At 41.8% G+C, this 15,597-nt stretch overlaps 1 protein-coding gene across 1 annotated transcript in view; it reads right to left on the minus strand.

The window, feature by feature from the left end:
- The window catches only part of PDE6D (phosphodiesterase 6D), a 43,468-nt gene extending 27,964 nt beyond the window's left edge, over positions 1 to 15,504 (minus strand). Inside the window, exon 1 of the mRNA XM_081242235.1 lies at positions 15,275 to 15,504. Coding sequence (XP_081098361.1) covers positions 15,275 to 15,324 — 50 coding nt within the window. The 5' untranslated portion in view covers positions 15,325 to 15,504. The remainder of the gene's footprint in view (positions 1 to 15,274) is intronic.
- Positions 15,505 to 15,597: the final 93 nt, after the last annotated feature.

Consider the following 15,597-nt stretch of genomic DNA (forward strand, 5'->3'; position numbering starts at 1 on the left):
GTTGAGAACCACTACTGGACAGCTTTCCCCCTTTTGAGCAAAACATGATTTACAGCAGTGCTTTCTTAAACTTTCATGTGCATACAAATCATGTGGGGATCTTGTCAAAATATAGATTCTGGTTCAGGATAGGACCTGAGATTCTGCACTGGCTCAGGGACCATACTCTGAGTAGCTGTAGGGTTCTGGGAAAGAAAACTATTTTAAAGAATGGAAAGAAAAAATTATAGCCACTGAAGCCCATATTCTATGCCACCAGACAGGGAGGGGTAATCTACAGCGGATGAACAAAGAATTGATATGAGGAGAAAAAGATGTTTCTAGGAAATAAGATTTTAGGGGACTGAAAGAAAGTTTGGAATAACTACATTTTTCAGGGGAAAACAGTCGCTGGAGCTTATATAGTTTGTGTGCACAAAGGAGGGCAAGCAAGCTTAGAAGACAAGAGAGGTGGGCAGTGTGAGAAAAAAAATCAAATGTGTAGAAAATTGTTATGGAAAAAATAAAATCTTTGGCTGCCGTGCTGGAAATGGATAGAGAAACACCACAAGAGGACCTGCAGAATATTTCATTGTCAAAAACATGTTTGGGAACCAGTACAGCTAATAAACTGAAGTTGGTGTAGATTAATAATCATCCTCCATCATCTCCCTCCTGGGACATAAGAGACCCCAGGAGCATAAGTCTCCCCTGGCAGTGCTTTAGGAACCAACAACAAAGAGTGGACTATTGGCCCAAATGCTTCTCTCTCTTTTTTTTTTTTGCGGTACGCGGGCCTCTCAGTTGTGGCCTCTCCCGTTACGGAGCACAGGCTCCGGACGCGCAGGCTCAGTGGCCATGGCTCACGGGCCCAGCCGCTCCGCGGCATGCGGGATCCTCCCAGACCGGGGCACGAACCAATGTCCCCTGCATCGGCAGGCGGACTCTCAACCACTGCGCCACCAGGGAAGCCCATCCTGAATATTTTTGATATGCAGTTGAATCCCGGGATGTGGAACCCACGAATATGGAGGGCTGACTTTACTGATCCACAATGGAAACAAAACTCTGTTTATGATAATAAAACTTCCCTGTTATAAGTTGCATTCAATTAATTAAATATTTCAAATTAATGATCTCCTTGAAATGCAGCTATGTGTTCAAATACTAAAAAGTACACCTCTTGCTTTTCTATTCCCTGAATGATGCCACGAATTCCTTATTTGAAAGGGATTCAAGACCTTACAATTTGCTTTTAAGTACTGAAAATGTGCAGTGTTATAAGCAATCTGAAATTATCTTAATTGACATAGAAGCCTTGTTTATTACAAAGTTTTTGATATAAAGACTTCTTATCCTATTCAGCTAATCTTCTGAGAAGATGCAAAAGGAAATGAGAAAATCTCAGGCAGGGAAAGCATTTGGCGGTATGGTCCACATTATAACACAGAGAAATACTTTCATTTAAAGAGCAGGGGTTAATATTTGAAATCAATCCTTGCCAACTGCAGAATTGCTCCTAAAACGAAGTTCAGATAAGTAGGTTGACATTTTTTCTGCAAACATTCAGAGTAACTTTTATATTTTTTGGCAAGATCAAAACTAATATTTCTCATAAATTCACACAGGTGATTTACTAGTACATGTTTGCCTCACTAGAGAGCCAAAGGAACAAAGCTCAGAGAGTGATGACAAAAAGTTTGTTTTACATGGAGGGTAACATTACTACAGTACTCTTTACTTTCTCACTAAATCATTTCCCTTCAACTCTCCAAAGAGAGCTGCCACTATCATTTTTACCCTCCTACTACTATAATGACGCTAACCATTTCATCCACATATTTATTCCCCAAACATGCACTGAATTCTACTGTGTATCAGGCACAAGTTGTACTGGGGATTCTACAGATGCGTTACTCAAAATATGGTCCACAGACTGGTGCTGGTTTGTGAAGGCATTGGTTACCAGTTTGTGACAAGTATTTATTTATTTATTTTAAATTAAATTTTATTTTTTTAAACATCTTTATTGGAGTATAATTGCTTTACAATGGTGTGTTAGTTTCTGCTGTATAACAAAGTGAGTCAGCTATATGTATACATATATCCCCATATCCCCTCCCTCTTGTGTTTCCCTCCCACCCCTCTAGGTAGTCACAAAGCACCGAGCTGATCTCCCTGTGCTATGAGGCTGCTTCCCACTAGCTATCTATTTTACATTTGGTAGTGCATATATGTGACAAGTATTTAAAAATTTTAATAGCAATTTAGCAGAGTAATTTGAATGTTGATTCTAACAATAAAATTTTTGACTTATTTTCTATGTCATTTTTCTAATAATTTAGTTATTTTATAAAAATATCAGTCTATAAAGGATTAGAAGTAAAAACCTGGTTTGTTACCAGTAATGGTTTAAGAAGCATTGTTCTAGAGGACAGAAAGACCTCTGCTCTTGCTTGACATGGGCACGGTTAATCCTATGTGACTGTCCAAAGGAAAAAAAAAAAATTCTTCCATCCTCAGACACACACATTTCTGAGGAACATATAAGTTCAGGCTTTGGAAATAGGTTTGGGAATACTGATTTTTAAAAAAGGTTGTAAGTTAATAATAGGTTAAAAGAACAATGGAGAAGGGTGAGATAGGAAGGTAGGTCAAGTAGAAAGGACAATTTAATAAAGAACAGGAAATCAACAGGCAACCAGGAGGGTAGCAGGTATAATGAACTGCTATAAGTCTGGAGTGAAGAAGTTAATAGGGTAACTCAAGGCTTACTGGAGGGAGGAAGACACCGAGTCTAGTCTCTGCCATCCTTTGCATTCTCCAGTCACCTCCTACCCTAGCTCCTAGGCACAGCCTATCCTCCAGCCATCCCTAATTGCTCAACTTCCCAAAGACAATGTCTTCTTTTGCTTGAGTATTTAGCAGACCGCTGCTCCGTTCCCACCAGAATGGGCATCCCACCCTCCAGCACTCTCCTTAAGGACCCAGTGCTATTGTCAACCTCTCTGATTACGTTCCCTGGTACACCCTGAGGCAAAGTTTTGATTCCCCCTGAGTGCACCTGTACACTTGTTTATAATTGCGTCACAGTACTTATCAGAACATACCATGCATATAAGTCTGCAAGTCAAATTCCATTGGCAGTATATTATTTATCCTTCTCTTCTCAGTGCTCAGCACATAATTGCCTCTCAAATATGTGTTGAACCACACTGAGCATCAGAGAGCGAGTCAGAAGGGTTGATGAGAATTCTCATTCAGGCTGAGCAACCAGAAATCAAGGCTCACTGAAGAGTGTCTAGAAGCCAAGCAAGGAGAGCTGCTCATTCAGGGTTCAGCAGGCTATGGAAAGGCCAGATTAGAGTTGGAGCTCAGCGAAAACCAAAAAGCAGCAAACCAAAAAACCCCCATTCTCCTTAAGGAGAACAGTTGAGTCAGGAAGCTAAATTGCAGGTAGAAACACATTCGAGTTTAAAAGCCCATTCTGAAGTTGGATTCACGACTTGGCAGAGTACCTGTAAATTATACATGGGCATGTGGCTCATTACCTGTAGTCTGAGGAGTTTCAAGGTAGCTAGAATTTTCAGGCAGAACGGCTGACTAAGCACAAATGACATATGCTAATGTCTACTATGGCAGACCTGAGTAATAGGAGGCAAAGCTCCAATACCAAGGTCACAGGCATGAAGAAAAACTTCCCCCTCTCATTCATCTGTGGTGGAAGCAGCTGCAATGACCAGCAGTAAACAAAGGGAGTTTCTGTTTAGTGGTATCCCGAACATTTTCATCTCAGGAATGCCTTTCTTGGCTCTGCTTACATAGTTTTTGGTTGTGTTTTTTTCTTTTTGTTCTTGTTCTCTGTCCTTTAACACTCTGCCTTCATGATCTCTCCCATCTCAAACTCTCTCTTCCTTGTTCACTCTCTAAACTCACTTCCTTCCCCTACTCCCACTTTCATTAATTCTTAAATATCAAAGCCCTCCTCTTAGGCTCCTCCTGCACTAGCATTGGTTATACAGAGCATCCTATTTTTTAGTATATTTTAAGAACCAGTTCTAATTGATGGGCATTTAAACATCTTTCTTTGACCAATAAGTTCCCAGTGATTTTTCCCTGTGGTATTTTTCCTATTTATGGGGACAAGGTGAGAAAATATAAATGGATCCCTGAGAAACCTGGTTTCAGTATCCTTGAAACATAATATACAGCACTGTAATCAGTGGTGATATGCCTGTGAAATAATACTCTGGCCCTGGCAGAGGTACTATGCTTGGAAAGCATACAATCAAAATTCAAACTGGTCTGGGAAACAGTGGAGGCAAGAAATTTAGTAATGAGAAAAAGATCGCTATTTGAAACATAACACAGTCTTCTCACTAGCAAAGTCAAACAATGAAACAAACCTTTCTTTTTCTAGTAGGTCTATTATTCTACTGATACATGTGCAGTTATGTGCCTGAAACTGCTCAGAAACAAACTAGAATAGATATAACCAAAGAGATTCATAGAGACTCCCTTTGCATTTTTATTTGCTTCCCAGAACCTCCTGATCGAAGAAGAGATAACAGAAGGCACTTTCCTAAGGTGCATCCCCAAAGGATCAGCAACTGTTTCTTATATATTATTCAGAGGAATGAGGATATTACCTTAAATCCTATCGAAATCCACATTCTGAGATCCTGAATTTTACCTAGCTTTAAAAATGCTACAGTACTGAGAAATCAACTTCCTCAAATTACAACCATCTTTAAAAAAAAAAAAAAAAAAAAAAGCAAAGCCAAAGATGATTTTGGCTTTCAAATGGGACATACGTGTCATGTAGGGGGGCTTTTTTTTTCTTTTTGCGGTACGCGGGCCTCTCACTGTTGTGGCCTCTCCTGTTGCGGAGCACAGGCTCCGGACGCGCAGGCTCAGCGGCCATGGCTCACGGGCCTAGCCGCTCCGCCGCATGTGGGATCTTCCCGGACCGGGGCACGAACCCGCGTCCCCTGCATCGGCAGGCGGACTCTCAACCACTGCACCACCAGGGAAGCCCTAGGGGGCTTATTTTGCTATCACTCCAACAGCCAAAATTACTTCTCAGAATTGTGAAAAAGGCTTCAGATGTCTAATCTGGAGTAAAAAAAAAAAAAGGATCACTAAGACTCTGGCTTTATCAACACCCCGAAACCTGAAACCTACAAATTTGCAAAATAGCAACCCTGAACTTCAAAACAAAGATAAATAAATAATTTAAACAATGTTATAGTAAGCATAATACATCTATAGAGCTCTAGTTTTTAAAGCTAGTTGGCATATATTATTCCACTCAAAGTTCATAACACCTCTGTAAGGCAGACAGAGCAAGCATCTTTGTTTTACAGGTGTTAAGCAACTTGCACAAAGCTGGATAAGCTTAAATAAGTGACGTCCATCCTTTAGTAAAATCTCTCTACCTACTCCCCTAATCTCTGCTTTCTCAAGTCAACAGATTTCTTGGAAGAGTAATCTATTCTTGCTGAATTTATTTCCTCATCTAGTATCCATTTTTTAATCTTGGCAAATGATAATTTGTTTCCCCAAATAGCTACTATTCTCAAAATCTGCTATTCTCAGAAAGATCACCAGTGACCTACAAGGTATTATGGGACTTTCAGTAGTCTCAAATATTCAATGAGTGAATGAAATTTCCAGCAATTTCAAGGACTTGTTTTTTTTTTTTTTTTTTTTTTTTTTTTTTTTTGTGGTACGCGGGCCTCTCACTGTCGTGGCCTCTCCCGTTGCGGAGCACAGGCTCCGGACGCGCAGGCCCAGCGGCCATGGCTCACGGGCCCAGCCGCTCCGCGGCATATGGGATCCTCCCAGACCGGGGCACGAACCCGCATCCCCTGCATCCGCAGGCGGACTCCCAACCACTGCGCCACCAGGGAGGCCCTAAGGACTTGTTTTTGATCCTCATTCTTCCTCATTCTTGACCCCAACTTCCCTCTGAAACACTCTCTTCCCTCATTTTTCATGCCATCACCTTCCTTCCTCTCTTACTCCCCAGTATCTTTATTTTTACTTATGTATGTATGTATGTACGTATTTATGTTTGGCGGCGTTGGGTCTTCGTTGCTGCACGCCAGTTTTCTCTAGTTGTGGCGAGCAGGGGCTACTCTTTGTTGCGGTGCGCGGGCTTCTCATTGCGATGGCTTCTCTTGTTGTGGAGCATGGGCTCTAGGCATGCAGGCTTCAGTAGCTGTGGCACACGGGCTCAGTAGTTGTGGCGCACGGGCTTAGTTGCTCTGCAGCATGTGGGATCTTCCCAGACCAGGGATCGAACCCGTGTCCCCTGCGTTGGCAGGCGGATTCTTAACCACTGCGCCACCAGGGAAGTCCTCCCCAGTATCTTTAAAATTAAACTGCTCAACAGCTACTCATCATCCAAGATCCGATTCAAATGACAATTCTGAAGTCTTCCAGAACACCTCCAGCAGCAGGTCCCACATTACTTCTGAGGTTCCACAGTACTTCATACTTACTAGGCACTTATCACACTATATTTTGATTGTTATCATCTCTGTCTCTGTCTCTCCCTCCCTCCCTCATAAAAGTTCTTTGGCTATAGAAACTGGCTTATCGTTTCGTATCTCTTGGGTTTAGCACATTACCTGGCACTTACAGACCCTGCTAACAAATGTCTGAATGAACCACCAGATAAGTAGCAGCGGTAAGGCCTCTGCCTTTATCCTTCTCACAGAAGGTGGCTCAAAAGCAAAGGCTTTTAAATTTCTTACTTCTTATTCCATGAAAGTAAGTGATCAGGCTTGATTCTCACATTTAGTCCCTTAAAAATTTTTTTTCTTTTCCTTGCAGTGATCTATGAACCACCCTTTTCAAGTGGAACAGTCAGACAGGTGGCGGTGCCACACATGGTGTAACAGTTATGACTCCTACAATTTGCCCATCCACTCTCTACCATGTGAGGACACAGGGAGAAGGTGGACATCTGTAAGCCAGGAACCAAATCAGTCAGTACCTTGAGTTTGGACTTCCTAGCCTCCAGGACTGTTGAGAAATAAATGTCTGTTGTATTTCGGTATTTTGTTGTGGCAGCCCTAGCAGAAAAACACATGCTGCTTAAATAGTTTCTGGAAAATGTCTTTTTTTCAGCTAACTCTAATTGTTAGAAAATTCTTCCTTATCCCAAGCTAAATCCTGCCCTCTGTATCTGAGAGTTGAGGAAAAACAAAGAAGAATATAGGGGATGTGATCACTATGGAAGAGAATAATTTTCAAGTGAAAAATAAATCTGTGACTTAAACACTGAGGAAAAATTTTAAACTCAAAATCAACAATATGGTAACAAAAATAAATTCTCCAGAGAGGAATCATGGTATACTATAGAAAACAGTAGTTTGTAGGAAGACAAACCAAGGTTTAAATTAAGGTTCTGACTCTGAGTGACAACCTCGTCAATCCCTATTTCCCCCATTTATAAAGTGTGGATAATAATGTGTAGAGTTGTAATAATGTAATAATATGTGAAAGTGCTTTGAAAAACTGAAAAAGACTACAAGAATGTCAAATATTATTAGGCTATCCCCTTTCTTCTTGTGGCTATATTTAAAGTGTTATTTATATTAGAGTTATTTATGTTTAGTCCTCTAGACTTTATCCAAATTCAGAGGCAAAAATTGCTCTCCCTAACTTTGAAATCAGTGGATCCACAATACACTAAACAAAATACATCATTAATACTGAGTAGTATTAATCTAAAAAGAGTTGTCTGAAAAACAAAAAGGAAACAATATCATGTTTTAATTATATCAAATCACACACAAAAATGTTCTGCCTATTTTAGGTGTAGTACATACCTTAATAGAAATACTTGCTGAAGAGTCCTTGTTAACTAAGAAAGGTTGTCACCAAATCAAAGAATTGCAGTGTTGAAAGGATTTGAGTCCTTCTGGAGTTTATCTACTCTAATGCCTTATCTGATGCACACATAATTTCCTTCTGCAATACTCCTGATGGACAGGCATCCATCTGGTGCTTAAAATATTTTCTGAAACAATTTTTTTCTTCAGGTAACTCTAATTATTAAAACTGGGCTAAAATCTGTCCCCTGTAACTTCTAACCTTGTATCCTCTGAGAGCCACACAGAACACATTTACTTTTTCTTCTTTAGAACAGATTTTTTTTTTTTTGGCTGCATTGGGTCTTCATTGCTGCGCGCGGGCTTTCTCTAGTTGAGGTGAGTGGGGGCTACTCTTTGTTGTGGTGAGTAGGCTTCTCATTGCAGTGTCTTCTCTTGTTGCAGAGCACAGGCTTCGGTAGTTGTGGTGCACGGGCTTAGTTGCTCCGTGACATGTGGGATCTTCCTGGACCAGGGCTCAAACCCGTGTCCCCTGCATTGGCAAGCGGATTCTTGACCGCTGTGCCACCAGGGAAGCCCCTACAACAGTTTTTTAAACTTTAGAACACTCATATCCTTTGCCCAACTCATCTTCAGGTTAATCCTCCTCAGTTCTCCAGTTATTGTACTGACATGTTTCAAGTGCCTCTCCTCTGGACCAGCTCCACTTTGTTGTACCCCTCCCCCCCACTGCAGCCTAAGCAAATTCCTCTATAAACAGCGTGCTTATTTAGTCCAATCCACTAAGATCTTTACGGATATTGGACTATAAGAAAATATATTTGCTTTTCCTCTCAGCTTCAAAATTATCAGCAGATCAAAAGCAAAAGAAGAATGTTGCTCCTAAAATCTTGATAATTTGAGTTTTAAGCATTCAAGCAATGGTTCGAACAGTCAGATTACTAGACAAGATGGCCTTGCCTTTACAATATCTTCCTATGATGCTAAAGCTCAGGAATAGGGACAGGTCCACACTTTAAGAAGTCAAGGCCTCCTCTAACATGGGGATTTGTGGATGCAGAGTGCTGACAAGTGAAGCCTGTAAGGCAAAAGTGAGGTCAAGCCTAATAAGAACCTAGAGCTGGCAAACCCCAGCCCTATTGACAGTCCTTTATCAAATATAGTGATGATACAACCAGAATTTTCCATGAGAGTCTTACCATATTCTGTTTCATTTTTCCAGAGGTTAATATAATATTTCACTAGAAATACAATCCTGGAAAGGAATTTAGAAGGTCTGAAGAAGACTATAAGTATCTAATTATATTCCAAATTCCTCCCCCAAATGCAAAAACAGCAATTCCTGTTTAAAAATCCTAAATAACAAAATCAAGAGGATGTTATAGTCATTTAATCCATTCAGGATAACGATAACAACTTCTCGGAGCCTATGCAGGAGGATTCTGGAGAACAAACTACTGATCACAATCTACATGAAGTCTATTACTAGACAATCTGTGCTCAACACAATCTGTGTATTTATTGGCTGTATGGCTGGTATGTTTTGGTTGCTTTCCCAAAATTTGGGTTGATAAGATAAAAACTATATTTTAGGAATTATAAACCCCAGACTCATTTTTAACACTTGGCCGAGGCACCTCTTAGGCAATACTGACATTCAAGAAAAGTTCAACAGTCTACTATTCTTAACAAGGAAATCTAAGTCCATAGAAGATGTAAAGCCAACTATTTTTGACTGGAGGTAAAGTTAAACATCAAGGTGCTGTGAGAAAGAGAATGTGGGAGATCCAGAAGCAAACTATGGAGAGGAAATGCAAGAACACAAGTGAAAGGTGCTTTCAGAAACCTTCTGAGCCAAACTGGTTCTTTTTTTGCTCACCTGCCATAAATTGGAATGTGATTAGTTGCTAGAAAACAAGATAAACACTAGGTACACATCAATGCTTCTCAATTGAATCATTTCTTCAGAGGCAAAGCAGATATTACAGTTGCTCAGTTAGAACGAGAATAATAGCATGAAGTCATTGGTTATACCTCAGAAAAATAAGTGATTTTACAGAAATATTAACGCTATTATTATCGTCAATAATATTAAGTATTAATAAAAAATAAGACAGCAGTTAACATTTATTACTGTGTGCGAGGCACTGTACTAAGCATTTTATATGCAGTCTCATTTAATCCTCATATCAACCCTCTAAAGAAATGAAATGGATAGTGAGGTTCACAGTTTGAGTGCTTTGCCTCGGGTTACAGTGGTGGGGGTAATCAAGTCTGAACCTAGAGTCCATTGATGACAGCTCTCTGCTTTACTGCACTTACACGTAAACTTTTGATAGCTATCAATTACTTTCCATAAAGGTCTCTCTCTCTCTCTCTCTCTCTCTCTCTCACACACACACACACACACACACACACACACACACACACACACACAGAGCAAATGAAGCATCCCTTTTCCGCAACAGTTGCCAACACTGAATATTATCAGTCTTTAAATTTTTGTCAGTTAATTGGGAAAAAAGGGATAGTCTGTTGTTTTAATAGGGTTGAACATCTCTGAATTTATTCATTGGTCATTTGCATCTTTCTTCTGTGAACTATTTGTTCATATCCTTTGCCCATTTTGAGTTAAATTTTTATCTTATTGATTTGCAGGCAGTCATTTATATTCTGGATATTATATTAATATCTGGAGTATAAGTAAAGAAAGAAATGGAGACAATTAGCTAATCTTTAAAAAAATTAAATCTGCTTCATACCTTATACCCAAGCAAATTCCAGATGGATCAAAAATAATGAAATCATAAAAGCATAATCCTTTCTTATGGCAATGTGTCAGTTTCTTGGTATTAATTTAATAAAATTATGGATTTATGTTGAGGAAAAAGTTAATTTGAACAGACTGAACAGGGCATTACAGCCTATACTAGAAAACTAGTATAAGAAGACTTTCAGTGACAAATCTATGTCACTGAAAGCAACTATCTTCGAAAATTATGAACGTGGTAAATTTATTAAGTTAAAAAGTTTCAAAATAATACTCATGATTCCATTTTAATAAAAGGAAACACATTAGCTACATCAGAAGGCTATATTGAAATATTAACAAAGGTCATTTCTAGGTAGCTGGAGTTTGTAAAAGAAAAATTCAGTACTATTTTAAAAAATGCATTGCTTTTGAAGATATCCCTTCTAAACAGACACAAAGATGGTTAGACTTCTGGAAAGAAGGGTCTGTGACTCATTCATTTTTATGTCCTGTAAGCGCACAGGGCCTGTTCAGAAGTCTCCCGAAAGACCTTTGTTGAATGAATGAAATGGGGAACGCAGGATTTACAAACAAAATCTCCACATCAGCTACTTAAAACACTCAAATTCAAAACCTTGCAGGAGAATCATATTTGTTCCCCAAGTAATATTTCATTCACAACTTTAGTTTATAACTACAAAATGTTATGTTTTTAACAAACAAGAAAGAAATGTAAGACTCTTAATGTGTATGAGCTAAAAGCAGTGGGGTGGAGATGATGTGAAAAAGAAATCTTGGGAATTCCCTGGCAGTCCAGTGGTTAGGGCTCCGAGCTTCCACTGCAGGGGGCACAGGTGATCCCTGGTCAGGGAACTGAGATCCCACAAGCCCGTGTGGCCAAAAAAAAAAAAAATTCTTTTAAAATATTTTATTTTATTTTATTATTTTTTTTGCGGTACGCGGGCCTCTCACTGTTGTGGCCTCTCCCGTTGCGGAGCACAGGCTCCGGACGCACAGGCTCAGCGGCCATGGCTCACGGGCCCAGCCGTTCCGCGGCATGTGGGATCCTCCCGGACCGGGGCATGAACCTGTGTCCCCTGCATCGACAGGCGGACTCTCGACCACTGCGCCACCAGGGAAGTCCTAAATATTTTATTTTTGAAAAGACTTATGACAAATACAAAAGTTTATGTTGCATTCTCTCAGATACAAAGGCTATCCCTGATTTATGAAGTATGTTATTCATACTTACTGAGTATCTATTATGGGCGTATGGGCAAGCTTCTATTTGTATAAAAAGGGCATGAATATTTACAAGGAACTTATGACTTCAAACACATAACTCTGTTCATGACATATCAGTCCTATTGTAAACTGTACTAAATCATACTATAAAACTATAATAATTGAACTAATGCGTACAGGAAAGGAATGGGAAGAGATAAACAGACCGATGAAACAGAAATATTCCAAAAATAAACCCGTCTTATGGAGACTTAGTATTTGACAAAGATAGCTTTCAAAACAGAGGGGAAAGGATGGCCTAACTACTTAGTAAACAGTAGTGGGCAACTGGCTATCCAAATAGCAAAGGAAGTTAGATTTCTACCACATACCATCAATGTAAATACATTTCAGATGGATTAAAGAGCTAAACATTACAAAGAGAAAAAAACATAGGCTATTTAATTAACCTGAAGGAAGGTCTTCTTAAATGAGACACAAAATTCAGAAGCCACATGAATAATATTGATGAATTTGAAGTGATAATTTAAAATTTCTGTTCAACAAAAAACAGACAAGCAATACATTGAGAGAAAACATGTGCAACGTACTATACAGGCAAAGGATTGATACTACAAGAAAGAACACCTATAAAGCAATAAGAAAAATAAACAATTCAATATCAACAAGCAATTCACGAAGAAAAAGAAATGGCCAAACGGACGATTCCGTGACTTCTCTACTAACAACAACGACAACCATAATAGCTAATACATAATGCTTACTCGGCATCAGGAGCTTGGCTACGTGCTTTAGATATCAACTCATTTAATCCTCCCAACAACCCTAGGAGATACGGTATTATTTTTATCCCTTTTTACAGCGGAGGAGCTTGCGGCAGCAGTTAAAGAAGCTGCTCAGGGACACACAACCAGGAGTGCAGGGCTAGCATTCCAGTGCAGACAGTACAGCTCTACAGGCCAGTACAGCACTGAACCACTATCCTATATGACCTCTCCAGGGATCTAGGCATCAGGGAAATACAAATTAACACAAGATGTCATCTGTTGTTCAAACTGACAAAAATACAAAAGACCAACATAGTCCATGTGGCAAATGAGTATTATCAACATTGTTGGTAGGAGAATAAAATGGCGATTTCTTTTTGTAGTAAAAACTCTTCAGAAACAGATGCTCTGAAAGTTCAGGAAAACAATTTATGCAATAAAAGGTGGACAACAGTCAGGTAGTTTCTTACTAAAATGTTAATTCTATTTTCTCTTGAAGGTAGTAACAAATCCTAGCACTCCTTTCCTCTTCTCTCTTAATTCTCAGATGCCAATAAAGGCCACCAGAGGATGAGCATTCCTTTGCTCCCATGCTAACTGTTTTTTGGTGGCTGCTTCCCTTGTGATTTCATCAGCCCAGGTCAAATTTTCCCTGAAAACCTGTTTCTCGATGCACTAAACGACCCAGATTCTGCTTTCTATTCTTTTCTGTATTTGTCCCTCAGCCTCTTTCTCAAGAGCCACAGTTTCTCTTGAACAAGGTTCAAGAGACAAGACTGAAGGTGAGAAGCTCAAACTTTCCCTTTTTGGGGTGTTCCAAAGCCATTAAAAAGACGCTTACTTTCAGCAACAGTGTTAACTCCAGACAAAAACATGGCTTGTGAAATCTCTCAATTCGCCATAGTCTCCAGTTTACAGCATAAACGTTAAGTAATAATATAAATTACTTAAGGGAAAAATAAAATCCATGTCATAGCCTTTCTAATACTTCAGCCATGCCTATCTACTTATAGGCACTATTATGAAGAGAAACACGGGAAGGTACATGGAGCTATAAAAGAGGCTGTTACTAAACATCACTGCATAAAAGTACTGCAAGTTCATACTGAATGGCAGTATGTAAAGGCCTTTTTTGAAGGCCTTCCCTTAAAAAAAAAAAAGCACAGCAGGTCGGCTTCTATTTGAAAAATTTCATTTGTACATCCAAAACTTCCTGTAACTTTTTTGCTGTTGTGTTCTAAAACTTACTACCAACTTGGTTTCTTTTTTTTTTTTTTTTTTTTTTTTTTGCGGTACGCGGGCCTCTCTTTGTTGTGGCCTCTCCCGTTGTGGAGCACAGGCTCCGGACGCACAGGCTCAGCGGCCATGGCTCACGGGCCCAGCCGCTCCACGGCATGTGGGATCCTCCCCGACCGGGGCACGAACCCACGTCCCCTGCATCAGCAGGCGGACTCTCAACCACTGCGCCACCAGGGAAGCCCTCAACTTGGTTTCTGATTATGACAAAGCAATTAAAATTTGCAGGGGTGGAATGGACACTGTGGAAACACACTGGCAGCTCAGAGAACGGTGCTTGACGAAACCTCCAGGAGAGGAACCCTACATCGTCACTGAGAGTCGAATTTAAGAGTGTTCCATATTGTGGCCATAGGATGTAAGAAGAGATTAAGGTCCGCAGGAAAATGTAAGACTGGAATGAACGAGATTGCGTTTTTTCACCTGCATCATAAGGTCACAGATTAACATTCCATTAAAACACAAAGCTTCACTACGGGAAGGGGAGAAGGTTGCACCCGCGGCCCCACCACAGGCCTGAGGCAATGATTTTGATATCCTGCTAAATGCTACCGTGTCCCCAACGTCATCAAATAATTGCTGGACAGCTCCACCACGTCTACGCATTAACCACACAAAATCCAGGGAGCAGACACCTTTGCCAGGAGTCCCAGGGCAAAACCATAACTCCTCAAGGCTTCGCACGCACAAATTTAGGGTTCTCATCTCGCTGGAAAGAAAACTGAGGAGCTGAGGGAGAAGCAGCGACCGTCCAGTGCCTCCAAGGGCCAAGACAGAGTTAAGATGAGGTCCACCTCGGACTTCTCACTCCCCACCTTCCTCCGCTCCAACCCTGGAAAGAGCCACAAGTGAGCAAGAGAAGTTGTGGAAACAAGACCGGGGTGGGGTGGGGGGGGGTAGGAGGGGAGAACCCGAGAGAGTTCAACACCAGCGTCTGCATTTGTCCCACACAAGGTCACTCGCTCCAAGTCACTTTTCCCTGCTGCCCTGGTGGGCTTCCCGCCAAAGAGGCAGCTAGGCTTCGAGGCCAGCCCACCGCGCCCCCTCGGCCCTCCCCTGCGGGCCGCAGCCCCTTCCCGGCCTCTCTTCTCGGACCCAAGCGCGCCTCCCGACACCTGTTTCCGACGCCCGGCCCCTCTCTCAGCCCAATTCCGCGGCTCCTCCGCCTCTACCCACGGGGCTCCCATCACCGTCCCCTCCCTCCCTCCGGACGCCCCTTTCCCGGCCTCCCGCGCCCGGTCCCGCCGGCGGCCTGGGACGGCGTTCCATTTTTCCCTTCCCGCCGCCCTCTCCTCGGGTGCCCACCTGGCGCGGCCCGCCCCCGGCCCGTCTCCTCAGCGAGCGGCCGCCTCCCAAGTCCTCCCGGCCCAGCCCCGCTCCCGGGAGGATACAGTTTGAAGCCCCTCAGGATCTCCCTGGCCCGCTCGTCCTTGGTTGACATGATGCGGCGGCCGCCGCCTGCGGCTCTCCCACGCTGGCCCGGCGGAGCCTCGTAGACTGTGCCCAGGAGCCGAGGACTGAGCCGCAGCCCGGCCTGCAGACCTCGGGCAAGCAGCTGCAGCGCCCAGACCCGGACCGGCCTCTTTCCCCTCAGCTCCCGCTCCTGATCCCTTCTCCTTCCCTCTAGCCTCGGAGCGCCCGCTCTGAAGCCAATGGAAAGCCCGCCTCGGCGATTGGCATCTTGATCAACCAATAGAAACATTCAGCGGCTTCG

This window comes from Mesoplodon bidens (genome assembly GCF_964165515.1).
Source record: "Mesoplodon bidens genome assembly, chromosome: 8".
In the NCBI taxonomy this organism is placed as follows: domain Eukaryota; kingdom Metazoa; phylum Chordata; class Mammalia; order Artiodactyla; family Ziphiidae; genus Mesoplodon; species Mesoplodon bidens.